Source organism: Anoplopoma fimbria, chromosome 14 (genome assembly GCF_027596085.1).
Source record: "Anoplopoma fimbria isolate UVic2021 breed Golden Eagle Sablefish chromosome 14, Afim_UVic_2022, whole genome shotgun sequence".
Classification (NCBI taxonomy): Eukaryota; Metazoa; Chordata; class Actinopteri; order Perciformes; family Anoplopomatidae; genus Anoplopoma; species Anoplopoma fimbria.
The window spans coordinates 18,232,963-18,248,225 of record NC_072462.1 but is presented as its reverse complement, the minus strand read 5'-3'; the positions used below and the strand labels follow the sequence as shown (position 1 = coordinate 18,248,225).

The following is a 15,263-nucleotide window of genomic DNA, read 5'->3' as shown; positions in this document are numbered from 1 at the left end:
GTGTGTGTGTGTGTGTGTGTGTGTGTGTGTGTGTGTGTGTGTGTGTGTGTGTGTGTGTGTTTTGGTAGCATGATAAACAGACTGCATTGCCATTTTGTTTCACTTCATTTTTTTAGTCTGACATTATGGTCATGTAGCATTTTGTTTAGGTGGGGGAGTAACTTTGCCCCAACCAATCAGCAGTGACTGACACATCTGTCACGTTAACAGAATTTTTTGTCGACACAGCAGCAACTAAACAACCTGCCATTTTGGTGGCAGTTTACCTGTCGTCAGTTGACTCTGATGCAGGATGATGATGTCATTCTCAATCCTGCCTACAACCCTCTGATTGGCTCGGCTGTGTTTCCAAGTAAGGAAACAGCCAGCAAGCACTACTCGAAAATCTGATTAATGGGAGGTATTGCAGAGATCTGTAGAGTAAGTATTTTAGGAAAGTCAGACAGATAATTCCAACAGAAAAGAAATCTATCTCAATACACTGACATTATTGGAGGTTGTACTTTTTTGGGTTCAGAACACAATATTTATGAAAGAGGAGAAGCGCCGCTAATCAATAGTTTTGCTCAGTGGTGTAATGAGAAAGTGGTAGCTTGTAGTGACAAAGCTCTATGAGGTTTGAGCCACTTTTTGATCACTGTTGTGGTTTGAACTTCATCAGCCCTGTTTCCTGCAGCATCAAGCATCTGTTTACAACAAAGATGCTCTGATAAACCACCCTGTCCGGCATCAAGCAGTAGGCGGAAAAAGCTAGCTGCTGAACATAGTGGAGCATCTAGGAGCTAAAACACAGACATTTTTCATAGGAGTTTGTGATGATAGAAACATGTCTAAAAGTAAAGTGTATGTTGGACTTCCATTCATCAGGTAACCGTTTCTGAATGAGTGCTAATGCTGTCCCACGTATTCTGAAGGCTTAAAAAAGACAAGGAGTGACTGCAGATTTGGCAGTGGACAAAAACAACAGTTACAAAAGCAACTACATTGATTGCAGCATAGCTCAAATACTTAAGCCTATCATGAGCTAACAGAGAAACGTGGTGTCATGGCACGTCTTTCACTCTTTCTCTCCCTCCCTCTCACCGTCCCCCGTCCTCCTTGACACACAACACTCAGAACCCTATTTACATTATACTACAACCAGATGCTCGCTTAGGACGACACATGTGCCCACCGGCACCGTAAATCAACATCAATGTGGCATTTACAAGATAGCACAACACAGAACAACACATCGTTGACGCAGTGGATTGGATTCATAATCTCCTTCTCTTTATTTATCAATAGAATAGTTTGTGAGCACTGCAGGAGTGACTACATGTGTGAGAGATAGAGTGCTGTTTCACTGTTGGCCAGGACACACATTTTAAATTGAAGGACTAGAAAGATATGTGAGATTGATTTTTTTTTTTTTTTGCCTGATACTGAAGAAATGGGAAAATAGAGAAACTGAAAATGTGTGCAATTTTTGATCGCTCGTTTCACTTCAAAGTTATCATGTGGTAGATTTACATCTTACTGATCTGTGCAGATGTTATACAGTGGAATGATGGGGGAATGGCACTATGGGGCATTTAACAATCTGTATTTCAACACTTCCTTGGCCTTCTGAAAGCCTTAAATGCTCCATCTTCACCACCAGATACAAATCCGACCCTGATTTTGACACAGTCAGCTCAGACCGATTCACAAGTGTACTGTGTGCATGATTGCTTCAGTACAGGGGTTGAATCAAATAATGCAGACCTGCAACAATAAACTACATTTGTAAAGCTTCTAAGATATCATCAAGACTGGTTAAGGAAGGTTGGAAGATCATTTTTAGGCTAAAATTCCAGGTAATCTTGAAGCTATAGTTTGCATTTGAGAGAAATATTGACTGTTTGGAATGGCTGTGGCCATAAAGCTTGGGATTTCTTTCTTTTTGGATGAAATAGCTATCAAAAGAGGTACAGATTTTTTTCTTTTTGGCCATGGTGGCAGTAGCAGCTTGATTCTCATTGGCAAATACATTTAATGAATATATTAAAATGAATATACAGAGTACATATGAGCAGAACATTTGCAAAAGGCAAAAACAATCTTACCCTTAGTATAAAATGTATTCTTGTACTTACTCACTCCATCACTTCCTTGATTTTACACATTAAGTGAACTCATGCGTATTTACAATTGTATTAAGGAGGATGTGACATTTGTTTAATTCAGATCAATTTTAGGTCAAACTTCAAACACAAGTACTTTCCAATGGTTGATGCTGACATCCAAGTGTAACCACTGCAGTAACGAATGAGGGGCTGTAAAAATAAAAGTGAATTCAACCCATTAGAGATATAGCATAATAATGAAGGAATAATGTCCTGTCATTTGTTTACTATAAAAAGCAGCTTGATCTAGCTCTAACACAGTGAATTATACATTATATATGCTCCTACCTATAATATGTGGGGCTGAACAATTTGGAAAACGTTTATTTCGAGTGATATTGCAATGAATGTAGGATTTGTGGTACTAGAGTGACTGTGCATTTTTACATTATTATTCTTATTCTCATTGAAAAACATGTTAAATGATTATGGGGTGATTCTTGCAGGGATCTTTACCAAACAAAGATGTTTTCTTAAGTCTGCATATGATATGTAGACCAGGACATCTCTTCTGCACGACAATAATACATTTAAAATTTTATTTTTACACATTTCTCCTTTATTATTGATTATTGCGTCTCCTTTTGAAAATTGCAGAAAGCCACTTGTGGTTTTGACCAAATTTGGATTAATAGTGCAGCTCTAATAACACCCTGGAATGCAAATTATGTAATGAACATAAAGGTTACTGAATGCAGACATGATTTGATATTTAATGTATCTTCTATGTAATCAACAGTCTGTAAGTGTCAGCTTGGTATGCTGCTCAAGTGGTCTGTGAAAAGGTTAAATCATTCTGGAACATGTTCTTGAAGCACAAAAGCTTTTGGCTTAATCCAGAGAAATCATTCAAACACTTTCTGAAATAGCCAAAGCAAAGCATGAACTTAGCTCCATGAAACACTAGCGTTTCGTATTCCAGTGGCTTTTTCTTATTTTCCTAAAAAAACCAATATATCCATTTCCTGTAACCTTTGTTTCCCCATATTTTCATTGACAGTTATTATGAAGGACGGCTACAAGCCTCAATTGATTGGCTCCTTCTAGGCACCTCAGCTCAAATGTCTCCAAAGACCAAGCTGTTGTGTAACATTTTCCAAAGCAAATAATTGAGTACATCGTGAATATCTTCCTACCATTCCAGGTAGCAATGGTTTTCAATTATTTAGGGCCACTCTAGATAATATTGTGAGTATACCTTCTTTCATTTAGTGTAACCTTATTATTGAGTGGTAATGCAGCTGCAAGTGTGTACATATTTTAATAATAGTATTGGCCTTTTGTATGTTCCTGTGCAGGTTGAGAGACACAAAAATAGCAGATATGGACATTGTGAGAAGCAAAATGTGAACTTGAGAGCTCTTTCTTTCAAAAGAATGGAAGGATTTCTGCCTCAATCATCCATTTACCAGTAATAAAGCCCAGATTTCCAAAGGCTTTGAATACATAACATATTAGGAGTTTTATTTTTGATCAAACTGTTCAGAATTACAATGAAAGACTTTGATTTGACAATTTAATGAAAGCCAAGGATTTCAAAAGGCCACTAAGGTATTAAACGATTCCATACTGGGCATAGAATTGGTAATGTGATCATTAATATACTGGGCTGCAACTTCAATGGTGTATCAGAAGAAGAGGAATGAATCCCATTTCTTTCTGACATGTTATGCATAGACTACTTGCATGCAAAACGTCTCAGTATGATGAGTCACAGAGACATGGTCTTTCCAACGCCAGGCCGTTTGTAACATTGTTGGTTGCATTCAGCTGGATCCTGGTCCAAACAGGATTTTGTGCAGTCAGGTAGTGAGAGCCCTCTGAGATTTGGAAAGAAATAATACAAGAGAAGACAGCTTTGAATAGAAAGAAGGATGCCCTGAAGGGGTCTTTAATTGCTCTCTGGTGGTGGAATAAAGCAACCTGTAAAATCTGGGACTGGTGTGAGGAAGAGTTCTGTCTGTGCACTGGTGGGGGAATTTCTCGACTATGGATGTAGGCCAAAGTCTCTAATGGGTTTGAAGGGAAAGACGACATCTTTGGAAATTGAACAAAGGACTCTGATAAAGGGGAGGAGAAGGGGTCTGACCACTTCCACATAATCAAGGAAAGGAGCCTTGACATCTCTGAGAGGAGAGCAGCACAAAGTCTGGACATTTGTTAGTGTGTAGTTGAGAATGGTTGGAAGGATTGTTGATCTATTTCAGGGATGTAAAAAATGCTCTTGGCTTCTTGGAGTTCTGTAGGGGGTTATAGATTTTACTTACTGTTATCTTAAGAGAAAAAAGATTATTTAGGAAGTTGGAAAGCTTCTACAGATAAGAGAAGGTTATACACGACTTCTTGAACTTAGGCACTGGTTCAGTTGCTTATAATCCTAGTTAGCATTATTTTTATTCAGCTCGATTTCATTTAACATTTTTGGCAACCCAGTAGCCCATATATTTTGACATTTTGCATTATTGCTAAGTGTGCATGCTTATTAATAAGAGTGTAGTCACCACCAGTCTACCTGTTTAACCTTTGCACTCATCTCAGAGGTGAGGTTAAACCAAATTCCAGTGTTTTGAGACTAAGATGATTTAGTTGTGTCTAACATTCAAGGATATCAGTTTCACTGTATGGGAGGCAAAAGGGAAAATGAAAAAAAGGTAAACCATAGGGAGGAAAACAAGGAAAAAGGGGCTGTACAAACGAGGCAGTGATCAGTGCTGACAGTTCATTATGGCTGGTAAATGCGGCCATGAGGAGGCGGCTGGAGGAGAGACTGAAGCCCTAATTGGAGCGGATGGGAGGGATTCTCATCTCATAACAATAATCATAACTATTTACACGCTCACGCCTCTGGCTTGCATGTGAGTTTAAAGGCATTTTTATGTTAGTATGCGTTTGTTTACAGTATATCACAATGTTTCTTTATCTATGCAGAGTTCATGTGCTTGTGGTCTCTATTACTAAATATGGTTTGTAAACATACATTTTCACACATAGTTTCGTCTGGTCTCTGTACTTATATGAGGTATTGTAGAGGTCTGGGTGTACACCTACGGTTACAATATTTCTTTCCTCCATTTCTGTTTCAACAACGTCAGGACGTCACGATGACAGGAGAAGAATCTCAACACTGATAGACTTTTCACGAAACAGCGTATTCGTGTTATTTTGCGTATTCATGTTTTTGAGTTATTTGAATACGAGTATTTGCAATGTTCGAGTCGCGTTATTCTTACTTGACTGGCGCGATTTTGCGTCTACTCGAGTCCATTCGTGTCTGTGCACTGACTTTGCGTCACGATTGGTGTGAACACCGCATTGGTAGGGTACTTATGAGCTATGGTGGAAGAAGTATTGACTGTCAAAAAAATTAAATAATGTCAAAATAATCTGCGAAAATAATAGTTGTGCATTCCAGGTGTTCAAAGTATCAGCAAAATATAGTGTACAAAAAGTACTATTATTTTATTATAGTACTAGTATTTCAGAATCCTATATATTTTATAACTGGATCATATTTATTGATGCATTAATGTGTGTGTGTTCATCACTTTAAAGTTGCAGCTGGTAAAGGTGGAGCTCTTTTTATTTTTAATATATAATAATGCAAAGTAATTCATTTGATTTTGTTTTTAATTAATCATTTAATCTGTAAAGTAGTTAGTAATCTAAGTTATCTAATAATAGAAGTGGAATAATCAGTACAATATTTGCCTCTGAGATTTAGTGGAGTATTAAGGTGATAAATGTACTTAGTAAGTTTACAGCACTGCTTTTGTGTCATTCTGTTTATTTTATCCATGAGAACAGCTGTTTCCTAACCTTAACTAAGTGCTTACTATCGTATCCATTAAATCACATTTCTATGAAGGTCTACTAACATTAACATTTTTACGCCAAACAGGATATTTCCCTAACCCTTACCAAGTCATTACGCTGTCTGAATAACTGTAAATGTACACAATAGCATTGTCAAATGATAAATCCCAATTATTTTTCCAACAGGGATTTGGTTTTTAAAAGCCTTGGACAAATTAAGTCATCATGACGATAGCAGCCTTTTTTCTTGAGCATTGGTATAAATATATGTATTTTTGTGTTACATTTGCTTTTTTCTTTAAGACTTAATTTATAGTACTAAACAAAGGTAACATTTTATAAGCTGTGGACCATTGGAAGAAGGAACCACAAAGGCAATTCTCGATAAAACTCAAATGAGAGTGCATGCTTTGGCTCTCAGGGATGAGACATCTTATCATCTTTAGAGACATCATTGTCAACAACAATGTCTGCTACCAAGTTGGCTCTTCCTCTTTATTCACAGTCATCTTGGATCTTAATGGATCAACATGAGTAGCAAGTGTTTCTGTGTGTTGCAGGTGCTGTCCCCTTTGACATCATCAGTCCTGGCTGAGAGGACCATCAGGGTTGTGGATGATAAAGTGAGCGTGACAGAGCTGGGGGTGCAGTTGGTCTCTGGACTCTCTCTGTCCCTGCAGCTCAGCCCAGGGAGCAACAGGGCCATCGTCGCCACTGCAACCACACAGGAAGTCATCGAATCGCTCAAACAGGTACGAATCCACGGCATCCAAATATCTTGCTTCCTTCTTTAACATTATTAATCATGCTTTAACTATTCCACAAGAGGAAGTCTTAACAGTATTAGCCCTGCAAATTGTATTTAGCTTTCAAGTTCAGGTCTGAATCAGAGTTATAATGAAGATTATCATACGAGTTGCAATTTTTCTTTTATAATTAATTCACTCCTGATATAGTGAAACCATCTCTTTGATTTGCATATACAACCACTGAACAGCTCTGTTATTCCCATAATTAGAATTTCAAATGGAAAACAGCTTTTGTCTCTTCCCTTGGAGAGAAAATAATATTTGGCTTTCAGGATAATAGTTTCATATCCAATTGTTTCTATGAGCCTTTCCACTGTAATTAAGGCTCACTTTTGCCTTCACCAAGTTCCTCTATTTTATTGAAATTGTGCAGTTGACTGCAGCACAGTTATTTTGGTAATGATAACAATTTTCTTTTTGTTTATTTCCTTAGGAGTCGCTTATCAGCGCTTGGCTCCAGTTTAGTGATGGATCCATGACTGCTCTGGACAACTTCAACCCTGCCCATTTTACCCTGACAGCCACCTCTTTGGATGAACAGGTGGTGGCGGTGCAGCGAAGTTCGGCATGGAAATGGCCAATCATTGTTGCCAAGGGGGAGGGTCAGGGTTTGCTTGTGCGTGTTGAAATGAGCTCATCGGAGGTGTGCCAGAAGGGAAAACGACGCACCATGTTAGCTACTGGAATGGCAAACATACAGACAAGGTTTGGTCAGCAAGAGGAGCAATACAGACAACCAGGAGACCGGCGAACGCGTCCTGATCCTCCATATTATGGCGGGTCTATCGCAGACGTGGAAACTGGGTTAATCAACCGCGGAGCCACTACAATCAGGGGCCATGTCCCAGTGAGACCTAATGGGGGCCGTCTATCAGCGGACAGCGGCGCCAAGGTCCCAAATGAGTTCTCTGAATATCCGGACCAGGCAGAGCTGCCTCGTAGCCGCAGCACTGATGACGACTTGTTACCATCCAGAAGAGGCCTGACGGACCTGGAGATTGGTATGTATGCCCTGCTGGGAGTCTTCTGCCTGGCGATCCTGGTTTTTCTCATTAACTGCATTTCTTATGCATACAAGTACCGTAGCAAGCATCTGTCCCTGGAGGCCCCAGAGGCAATGCCTCACGCCCACGACTGGGTATGGCTGGGCCAAGACGAGGGGCTGTGTCTGCAGCAGCAGCAGCAAGACGAGCTGGGCGGGGCCCTAGAGGAGGGTAGTCAGTTACTGAACGGGGGCATTCAGCGTGGAAATATCGGTGTTGGAGGCTGTAGTTCGAGTGGAAGGGATCACAGGAACGAGTCCCTTAACTCACCCACCACCAAGAGAAAGAGGGTGAAGTTCACCACCTTCTCCAATGTCAAGTCCAGTAATGGATGCCCTGTGCTCAGCCCATTAGCACTAGTGCAGACCAGTGAGATCAAATGGGTATGTCCGGACATCGAGCTTGGGGACTCACAGGATCTTAGGAACTACATGGAAAAGCTTAATGAGAATGCAATTAAGAACACTGCATAGGAGGTGCTGGGTGTTTTCAATGAACTAAAGAGAAACTCACCTGAATGCCTTCAGAATGAGGAGGGAATGAGGGTTGGAGGGGGGGGAAGGAAAAAAGGGGGTGCAGAAAACAGACTTGGACTGCTGATGAACTGCTTCTCACCAAACCAGATAGTTCAGCCTCTGTTGTTTCCATTACTCAGAGAGTGTTAGGCAACGGACCACAACAAGACATTATTTGCCACGACACCACAGCATAGTTATAAAAGGGGAAAATGTGAACTTGATATTGTTGTTTAACTTTAATGTATTTTGTTTGTCTTTAATTGAGGTTTAGTTCCCTTCTTCAATACACCATCTACTTTGTTTTATATTTCCTTCATTACTTCATCATGTTTTATTGTTGTATTTGTTGTACTTTTTTGCGCTTTGTTGCTTTTTATAAGAGTTGCTGTATGCTCTGTACCACATGTCAGCAAATATAGATTCTAGGAGAGAAGAGTTAAAAGCAGTTTTGTATTGTATATAAATGCAGAGTTTGATTTGGAGGTATTATATGTATAGTAACATTTTGTAAAGTGCTGTTTGGTTTGGGTTTGGTTTTGTTTGTAGCTTAGTTTTTGTTTTGTCTCCAGAAACCAGATCCATGCATGATGTTATTAAGAGGAGGCATGTGTGTCTGATCTGGTACCTGAAACGACAATGTGTAGATAACTGATACCATTACATCTGGAGACATGTCTGTTTAATATTATTGCATTCATTCATCCTGGAGCTGAGCTTTGGGTTGGTTTCAGTATGTTGATATTGGTTTAAGAATGTGTGTTAGCCTGTACATTTTTACCCTTCTTATGTTAATGTTATTTGTCATTCCCCTCTCTTTTATTCAGTTGCACATACTTCACATAAAGCAGACTTTATACACTACTTCAAATGCTGATATTACAAATCAAAAAGGCAGTAGTCACATTCAACAGAAAAACACTGATCACTATCAAGAGAATCAATAGACAATCCCGTGAATAATGTACGGATCAATCCCCTTCATTTATAATGTTCCATAAAATCAGTCCATTTTACAGTTTTTAAGGCCGAGGTGGAGATCGGTTAACATAGTTAAGACATTTTGGATACCAGTAAAAGCGTCATGACCGTGAGTGAACAAACTGTAAAGTGAAAGCTCCAATCTGACCCCTTCACTCTTTTAACTTCTGTCATATGTCAGTATTAGTCAAGTCCATCCTTTTCTATCTCTGTTTTAAAATTGGCTGCTGGACTAATTAAAACTGAAGGTGACTCTTCTCTATCATGCTGCTGTGTGAGTCATTGGTCTGGCTGTTGTATTCTTCTCTTGATTTCCTTCAAATTAATTATGCAGCGTTCAGTTGTCCTCCACCCTCTTGTGTCACTTCTGGTTGCAACAAAGAAAATGGCGATGGCCAAAAAGCAAAATGGTGAACTCCAGGCTTCGACCTCATATCTCAGGAACACCTTGAACGAATTTCTTCAAATTTGGCACAAACGTCAACTCATAAAGATATGGTCAAAAGTCAAGTTCACTGTGACTTCACAAAGCACGTTTTTGGCCTGAACTCAAGAATTAATATGCTGATTATGACAGTGTCCAACAGGGTTAAAGGGTGAAGTAATGACATTTTGGACAGTCATGGATGTAAATTGCAAGATGTCTGCTTGGCATAGGTATACAAACGCCAGGCGGTAATTTTAGTTTTAAAAATGATGGATACGAGGAATAATTTATTGGGTTTTTGTGATAAGATAAAAAGCAAAAAAGAAATTTTCATGTACATCTGATACGAAAGTTCAACAAAGTGTGTACATATTTACGAGAAACTATTAAAAGCACAAACAACCTTAGATTCCATCAGTGGAGGTTAAGAGGCAGTGAATGGGTGATATGTATAAGAAGATAATCATTAAAAAAGGAAAAGCTGTTTCCAATAGAGGCAGGAATAAAGTTAGGTATAATAAATGTTATCACCTGCATTAAGCACTATATAATACCTGGGTTATAGTTTCGTATCATAAGCAGCGTTTAAAAAGGTTTAGCAGGGACCTAAAAAGTTGTTTTTCACAGGATCGCAGACTTTCTAAAAGGGCAATCTAATTAGAGATTACTTAGTTCAGTCTTATTACATGTTAATGTGGCATTTCCAGTGCAATTTGTCTCGCACACTTACTGTAGTTTACATATGAATCTACTCAGATATAATTTTCACCCTAATTAAAGCACAGCCAACGACCGGTGAGTTATGGGGTGGGCCCAGGTTACCAGGAAAGTTTAACACTCGTGCCACACTGCCTACCTCTACCTCTGCAAGACAGCTAGGGAGGTCTCGATGAAGTTTTTTAGCCCCAGATCCAAGTTATTCCGATCCAATACTTCTATTATCCTAGATCATACAGCTGCATAGTGCACACTTCAAGAACATTAAAGTTATTCAAACTAATCCAATGTATATGCTTGACAATTGAATAGTGCTGCATTGCATAAAGAAAATAAATTGTCTGTCTGTGCTGTCAGCGCATAAACACCATGCACCATGGATGACAGCAAAACACTGTAGGTGCCGAAATTGAAAGCAGGAGGTTACACACACGTGCAGCCTGGGTGGGGAGTGTGCAGAAGGAGCACAGCGATGGTGAGGCTTTTTTAAAAACCTGCCTCGGGAGAGCGCCATATTTTTGGATTAAATCAAGAAATTTCAGTAGATATTTAAAACAAAAGCATGTACAACATCTATATGAACATACATCTCAACAAAGCATTGGTGATGATGTGAGGGTCAAATAATAAATCAAACATATTTTAATGTTTTAGTTATGACTAAAAACAGAGAACAGCAGTGTTCCAGACAACACAATGTCTCTGTGTTCATCCGCTGCCATAAGTTTCTACAGAAGATTGCCATACTCAAAACAACAATATCAGTACCGGAAAAGAGTTGTGAACTCTGTGACAATCTACCAACGCCGGTGAGTTAGCCATGCAGAACTCAACTTGACACGATTTAAATGAACAGCCCACTCTGAATGACACAATAACTTTTCCCACTCACTGAAACTCAAACGGCGAGGTCATGTGAGGTGACTGAGATTTCTACGTGCCGGAATGATATTAAATCTAAAGACAAGTGCGTACTCTTAAGGAGAGTCACTTAGAGAGCCATTTACATCCTCAGCTCAGCCAGCTTTGTCCAGGAACAACACAGCCCACAGTCCATGAATGAGTATGAATGTCCATGAAAGGAATTTAGATGGGTGCTGATAAGTATGGTCAAGGGGGGAATGTAAAAAAGGCAAGACAGGCATGAGGAATGAGGCAAAAGGTATACAAGATGTGAGTCAAAACATACTGCTTCCACAGTGCTACGGTCTATGACATACGGAAAAAAATCATATCCCAACACCCCAAAATGAATCCAATTATTCAACATTTAGAAGTCAATGCTGTGTTTATAGGGCGATCATTTCATTGAACAGTTTAATGGTTTTGGCAATCTGGAAGCCCAGTTGTTTAATTGTGGACCGCTGCCAACGGTCAACAGAGGGATAACAGGTTTGGCAGACTTGTATCATTAAACACATGGCTCAGCGGAACGTGTGGTCTGAAAGGGATCTACTACGTTGATAACTTTGATTTGTTCTGCGGATGTAGGTATCTAGTCAGGACAGCTGGGCTCCACCCAAACCATTTTGGAGTTAAAGTAATGATGGATCATTATTGGTTCTGCCTCCAACACCCATTGGCAAGGACTTAGATGATGCAACCTCATTTGAAGCAGCCTCATCGGCACGAAGACAAAACATCAAAGCTACGTCGTCAACTTGCTGAAAACCAAACCCTCCTCCCTTCCCTCTTCCCTGCCTCACCCGATAAAACGGAGCTCTGCCATGTTGTCTACCTCCACCCCAAACAAGCATGTTCTGTGACACCGACCTCGATGATAATGAAGACAGCAGAACGAGAAAACAGCTCTCTCCTGTCTGCGCTGGTTAGACTGATGAGGCCAGCGAGGTCACCATATGTTTGCCTCATCTCCCCTACCTCCCCTCCTCGGGTTCTCTCTGACAAGCTTAGATCATGGATAAAGGAACTGGATGTGATGCAATTGGAAACTAATGATTTCCAGTGCTGCATCTCTAAACACTGCCAGTCATATCAACACCGAGCAAATCTGCCACGCACAGACAAGAGAGAAGATGCCTAGGACATACAGGGCCCATGCCCCCACCTCTACTCCCCCCAGTATTTTCCTCTGTTGGGCATGGACCTACCCCATCCTATGGTAGGCTCCATCACTGCCAAGGAGCAGACTCAACAACTGTACGTCCCATCTCCGTTTTGATAAGTAGTAGAATGAGCAGATGCACCCAGCTCACGGTGGAAATGAATCAACCATGAAATCCTCGTCAGGTACAATCTGTCCTCAGTCATGTCACAAATAATCTGAAGCTCGCCCTGCTTAATGTGAGGTCTCTAACGAACATCAGTTTTAATTAACGATCTTATCACTACCTTTAAACTTGATATTATCGTTTTAAACAGAAACCTGGTCCGATGAAAGTGGCAGTGCAATTTCTCTTATTAAATTAGGGTCTGCTAATTTCAATTTAACAGATGTAATCTGAGGTGAAAGAAGAGTAGGAGCAGCCTTATTTAAAGATGTTTTCGGTTGCAATGGATTGATTCAGCACATAGATAGGCCCACCCACAAGCCTTTCCATGGTCGTCCCAACTAATCTTGATTCATCCTGTGTTTTGCCTAATTTGTCTCTTACTCCTAAAGTCCAAACAAGATTAACAACTGTTATAAAGCGGTCCCTCAGGGAGAATTCCTGAGGGAATGCAAAAGGTATGCAGAGAAATGGTGCATTCTTCCATTAAGAATGCACCATTGATCTGCATACCTTTGCCTTGCCCTCTGTGAAGGACTTTCTAAACTATTTTAATTACAAAATTGAGAATGTCATTGATGCCATTGTATTTGCTGGTATTAAATCATCAACAGGTAAAGAATGTTGAACTGAGAAGGACTTCCTGGCATCAGAACACCTTATCACTGAGAAATGCAATGAATTTGTTTACTTTTGACTGCAGCACTCTGGAGGAAATTGAATAGCAACGTACACCGTCTACAGTACCAGCTGTCTTGATGCTCTGCAAACAGGCATCTTTAAAAAGGTGTTCTGCTGTTTGGCGAAAGATTAACCATCTTGTTCAGCTATCCTGTGTTTATTTCTCTATTCTTAACGTATCAATTTCCTTGAAAAAGGTATCTATTCTTTTGAGCACTTAATGTTTTTTACTATTTTTCCTTCTTCTATTTTTTTATATTTTGATTTCCTTTGTTAATGAATTGTGCTATACAAATAAACTTGTCTTGCCAAAAAATTCACAATATCTATAATATATTCAAAACCTTCTCTAATATTGTGTGAGGCCTTCTGGTAGTATTCATTATTAATTTAAACTCGAATTGCTGCAGCATTTGAAAGACTTGGTTGAAGCTGAGAGTGTGAGTGACTCAAATCAATTGTGTCAGATTCTGTCAACACCTATTATTGAGCTTCTGGTCCTGCTGTCATTTTCCTAACTACCGTGTATCTCGCTATTACCGCTGTTGCTAAGATTTTCTCTCCCGTATTCAGCTTGTCTTCCTCCAACAGGGTCAATACTTGTCGCCTGACCTTTCTTCAACCACTCTTTACCCCTCGAGGCCATCAATAACTATCCCATTTTCTGCCAACTTCAGTCAACTCCTCCCTGACATCAGGCTGCAACCTATCATCTGTAATCATTCACTTACTCATTGTCGCAAGTAATTCATGCTTTTTCTGAAAACACAGCTTGGTGGTGCTTCTTTTATTCCTTTCCAAAACTCCTAGCCTTTAAGTAACTACTCAGTGGACATTCTTATCGCACCAGACCACAAACAGCTCCTTCTGCTCCACTGAGATTTTTCTCCCTGCCACTGAGGCTCTTCAAACTGCTCCACCTGCCTTTCACTCCTCAGTCTTAGCCCTCTTAGACTAGTGCCTTGTTCGAGAGAATGAACTGCCAGGTCTTCTTCGCCTTGAAGACATGAGGATCTCTGGATCTGCGCTCGCACTAACTAACTATCTGACAGCTGCTGTGATGTATAATGGAATGGAACCCTGTAACCATTACAAACCATCTCCACTGACATCCCCTATGCCAGTACATTACTAGTTATGCTATTTCACAACTTCTCTTTATCGTTGCTATGCCAACAATCCTCAACGTAACCTTCAATCCTTTCCTTCTTCTCTCTATTTCTTTCCTTGCAGGTTGGGGCGAGCACAGCCAATTATACTCCTGATGTCACCTATCAACCCTCTAACTGACAGTTGCCCTTCATCTAGGGTTTTTACTCAATACCTTATCCAGACCTGCAAACTCTAGAGTGACGGAAAGGTGAGGAAAGACACAAAACTAAAATCAGGTTGCGATTTTAAACTGCAAATGAAGCCTTTTGGATATATATCTATATTATAAGATGCTGTCTAAATCACACTGCTAGGTTCTTAGAAGTTTAGTCAAATTTTGCATATTCTTGAACTGCTGTTAGTTAGTAGTTGTCTTATTTGTTTTAAGTGATTAATAAATCTGATAGTTATTATATGGACCCAGTAGTAGCCCTATTTGTTTGGAGCATGAGGCCAGATCTTACACATTTCAACTTTAAAGGGTAAATAATCATAATAAGTCATCATGATAATAATGCATTTCATTTACGTATATAGCACATTTCATATCACAAAGGGATTAAGGCATTTGTCCTAGCAGGCTAGACATGCAGTATTCCATATGGTGGAACCACCGCAAACAAACGTCACAATAAATCTGGAAAGCAAAGTATCTGGGTTTGAAATAAGATGTCTTCAGTAAGAAGCTGCAAATTTGTTATGCTTGATAAAGAAGAAATCACATATTCTGCCCTTATTCAAGTGGTG

General features: G+C 39.7%; 1 protein-coding gene across 1 annotated transcript in view; it reads left to right on the top strand.

Annotated features, from left to right (window-relative positions):
* The window catches only part of si:dkey-112m2.1 (transmembrane protein 132C), a 92,553-nt gene extending 84,268 nt beyond the window's left edge, over positions 1-8,285 (top strand). Inside the window, exons 9-10 of the mRNA XM_054613089.1 lie at positions 6,521-6,712; positions 7,203-8,285. Of these exons, the coding sequence (XP_054469064.1) occupies positions 6,521-6,712; positions 7,203-8,285 (1,275 nt within the window). The remainder of the gene's footprint in view (positions 1-6,520; positions 6,713-7,202) is intronic.
* The last annotated feature ends 6,978 nt before the right edge of the window (positions 8,286-15,263 follow it).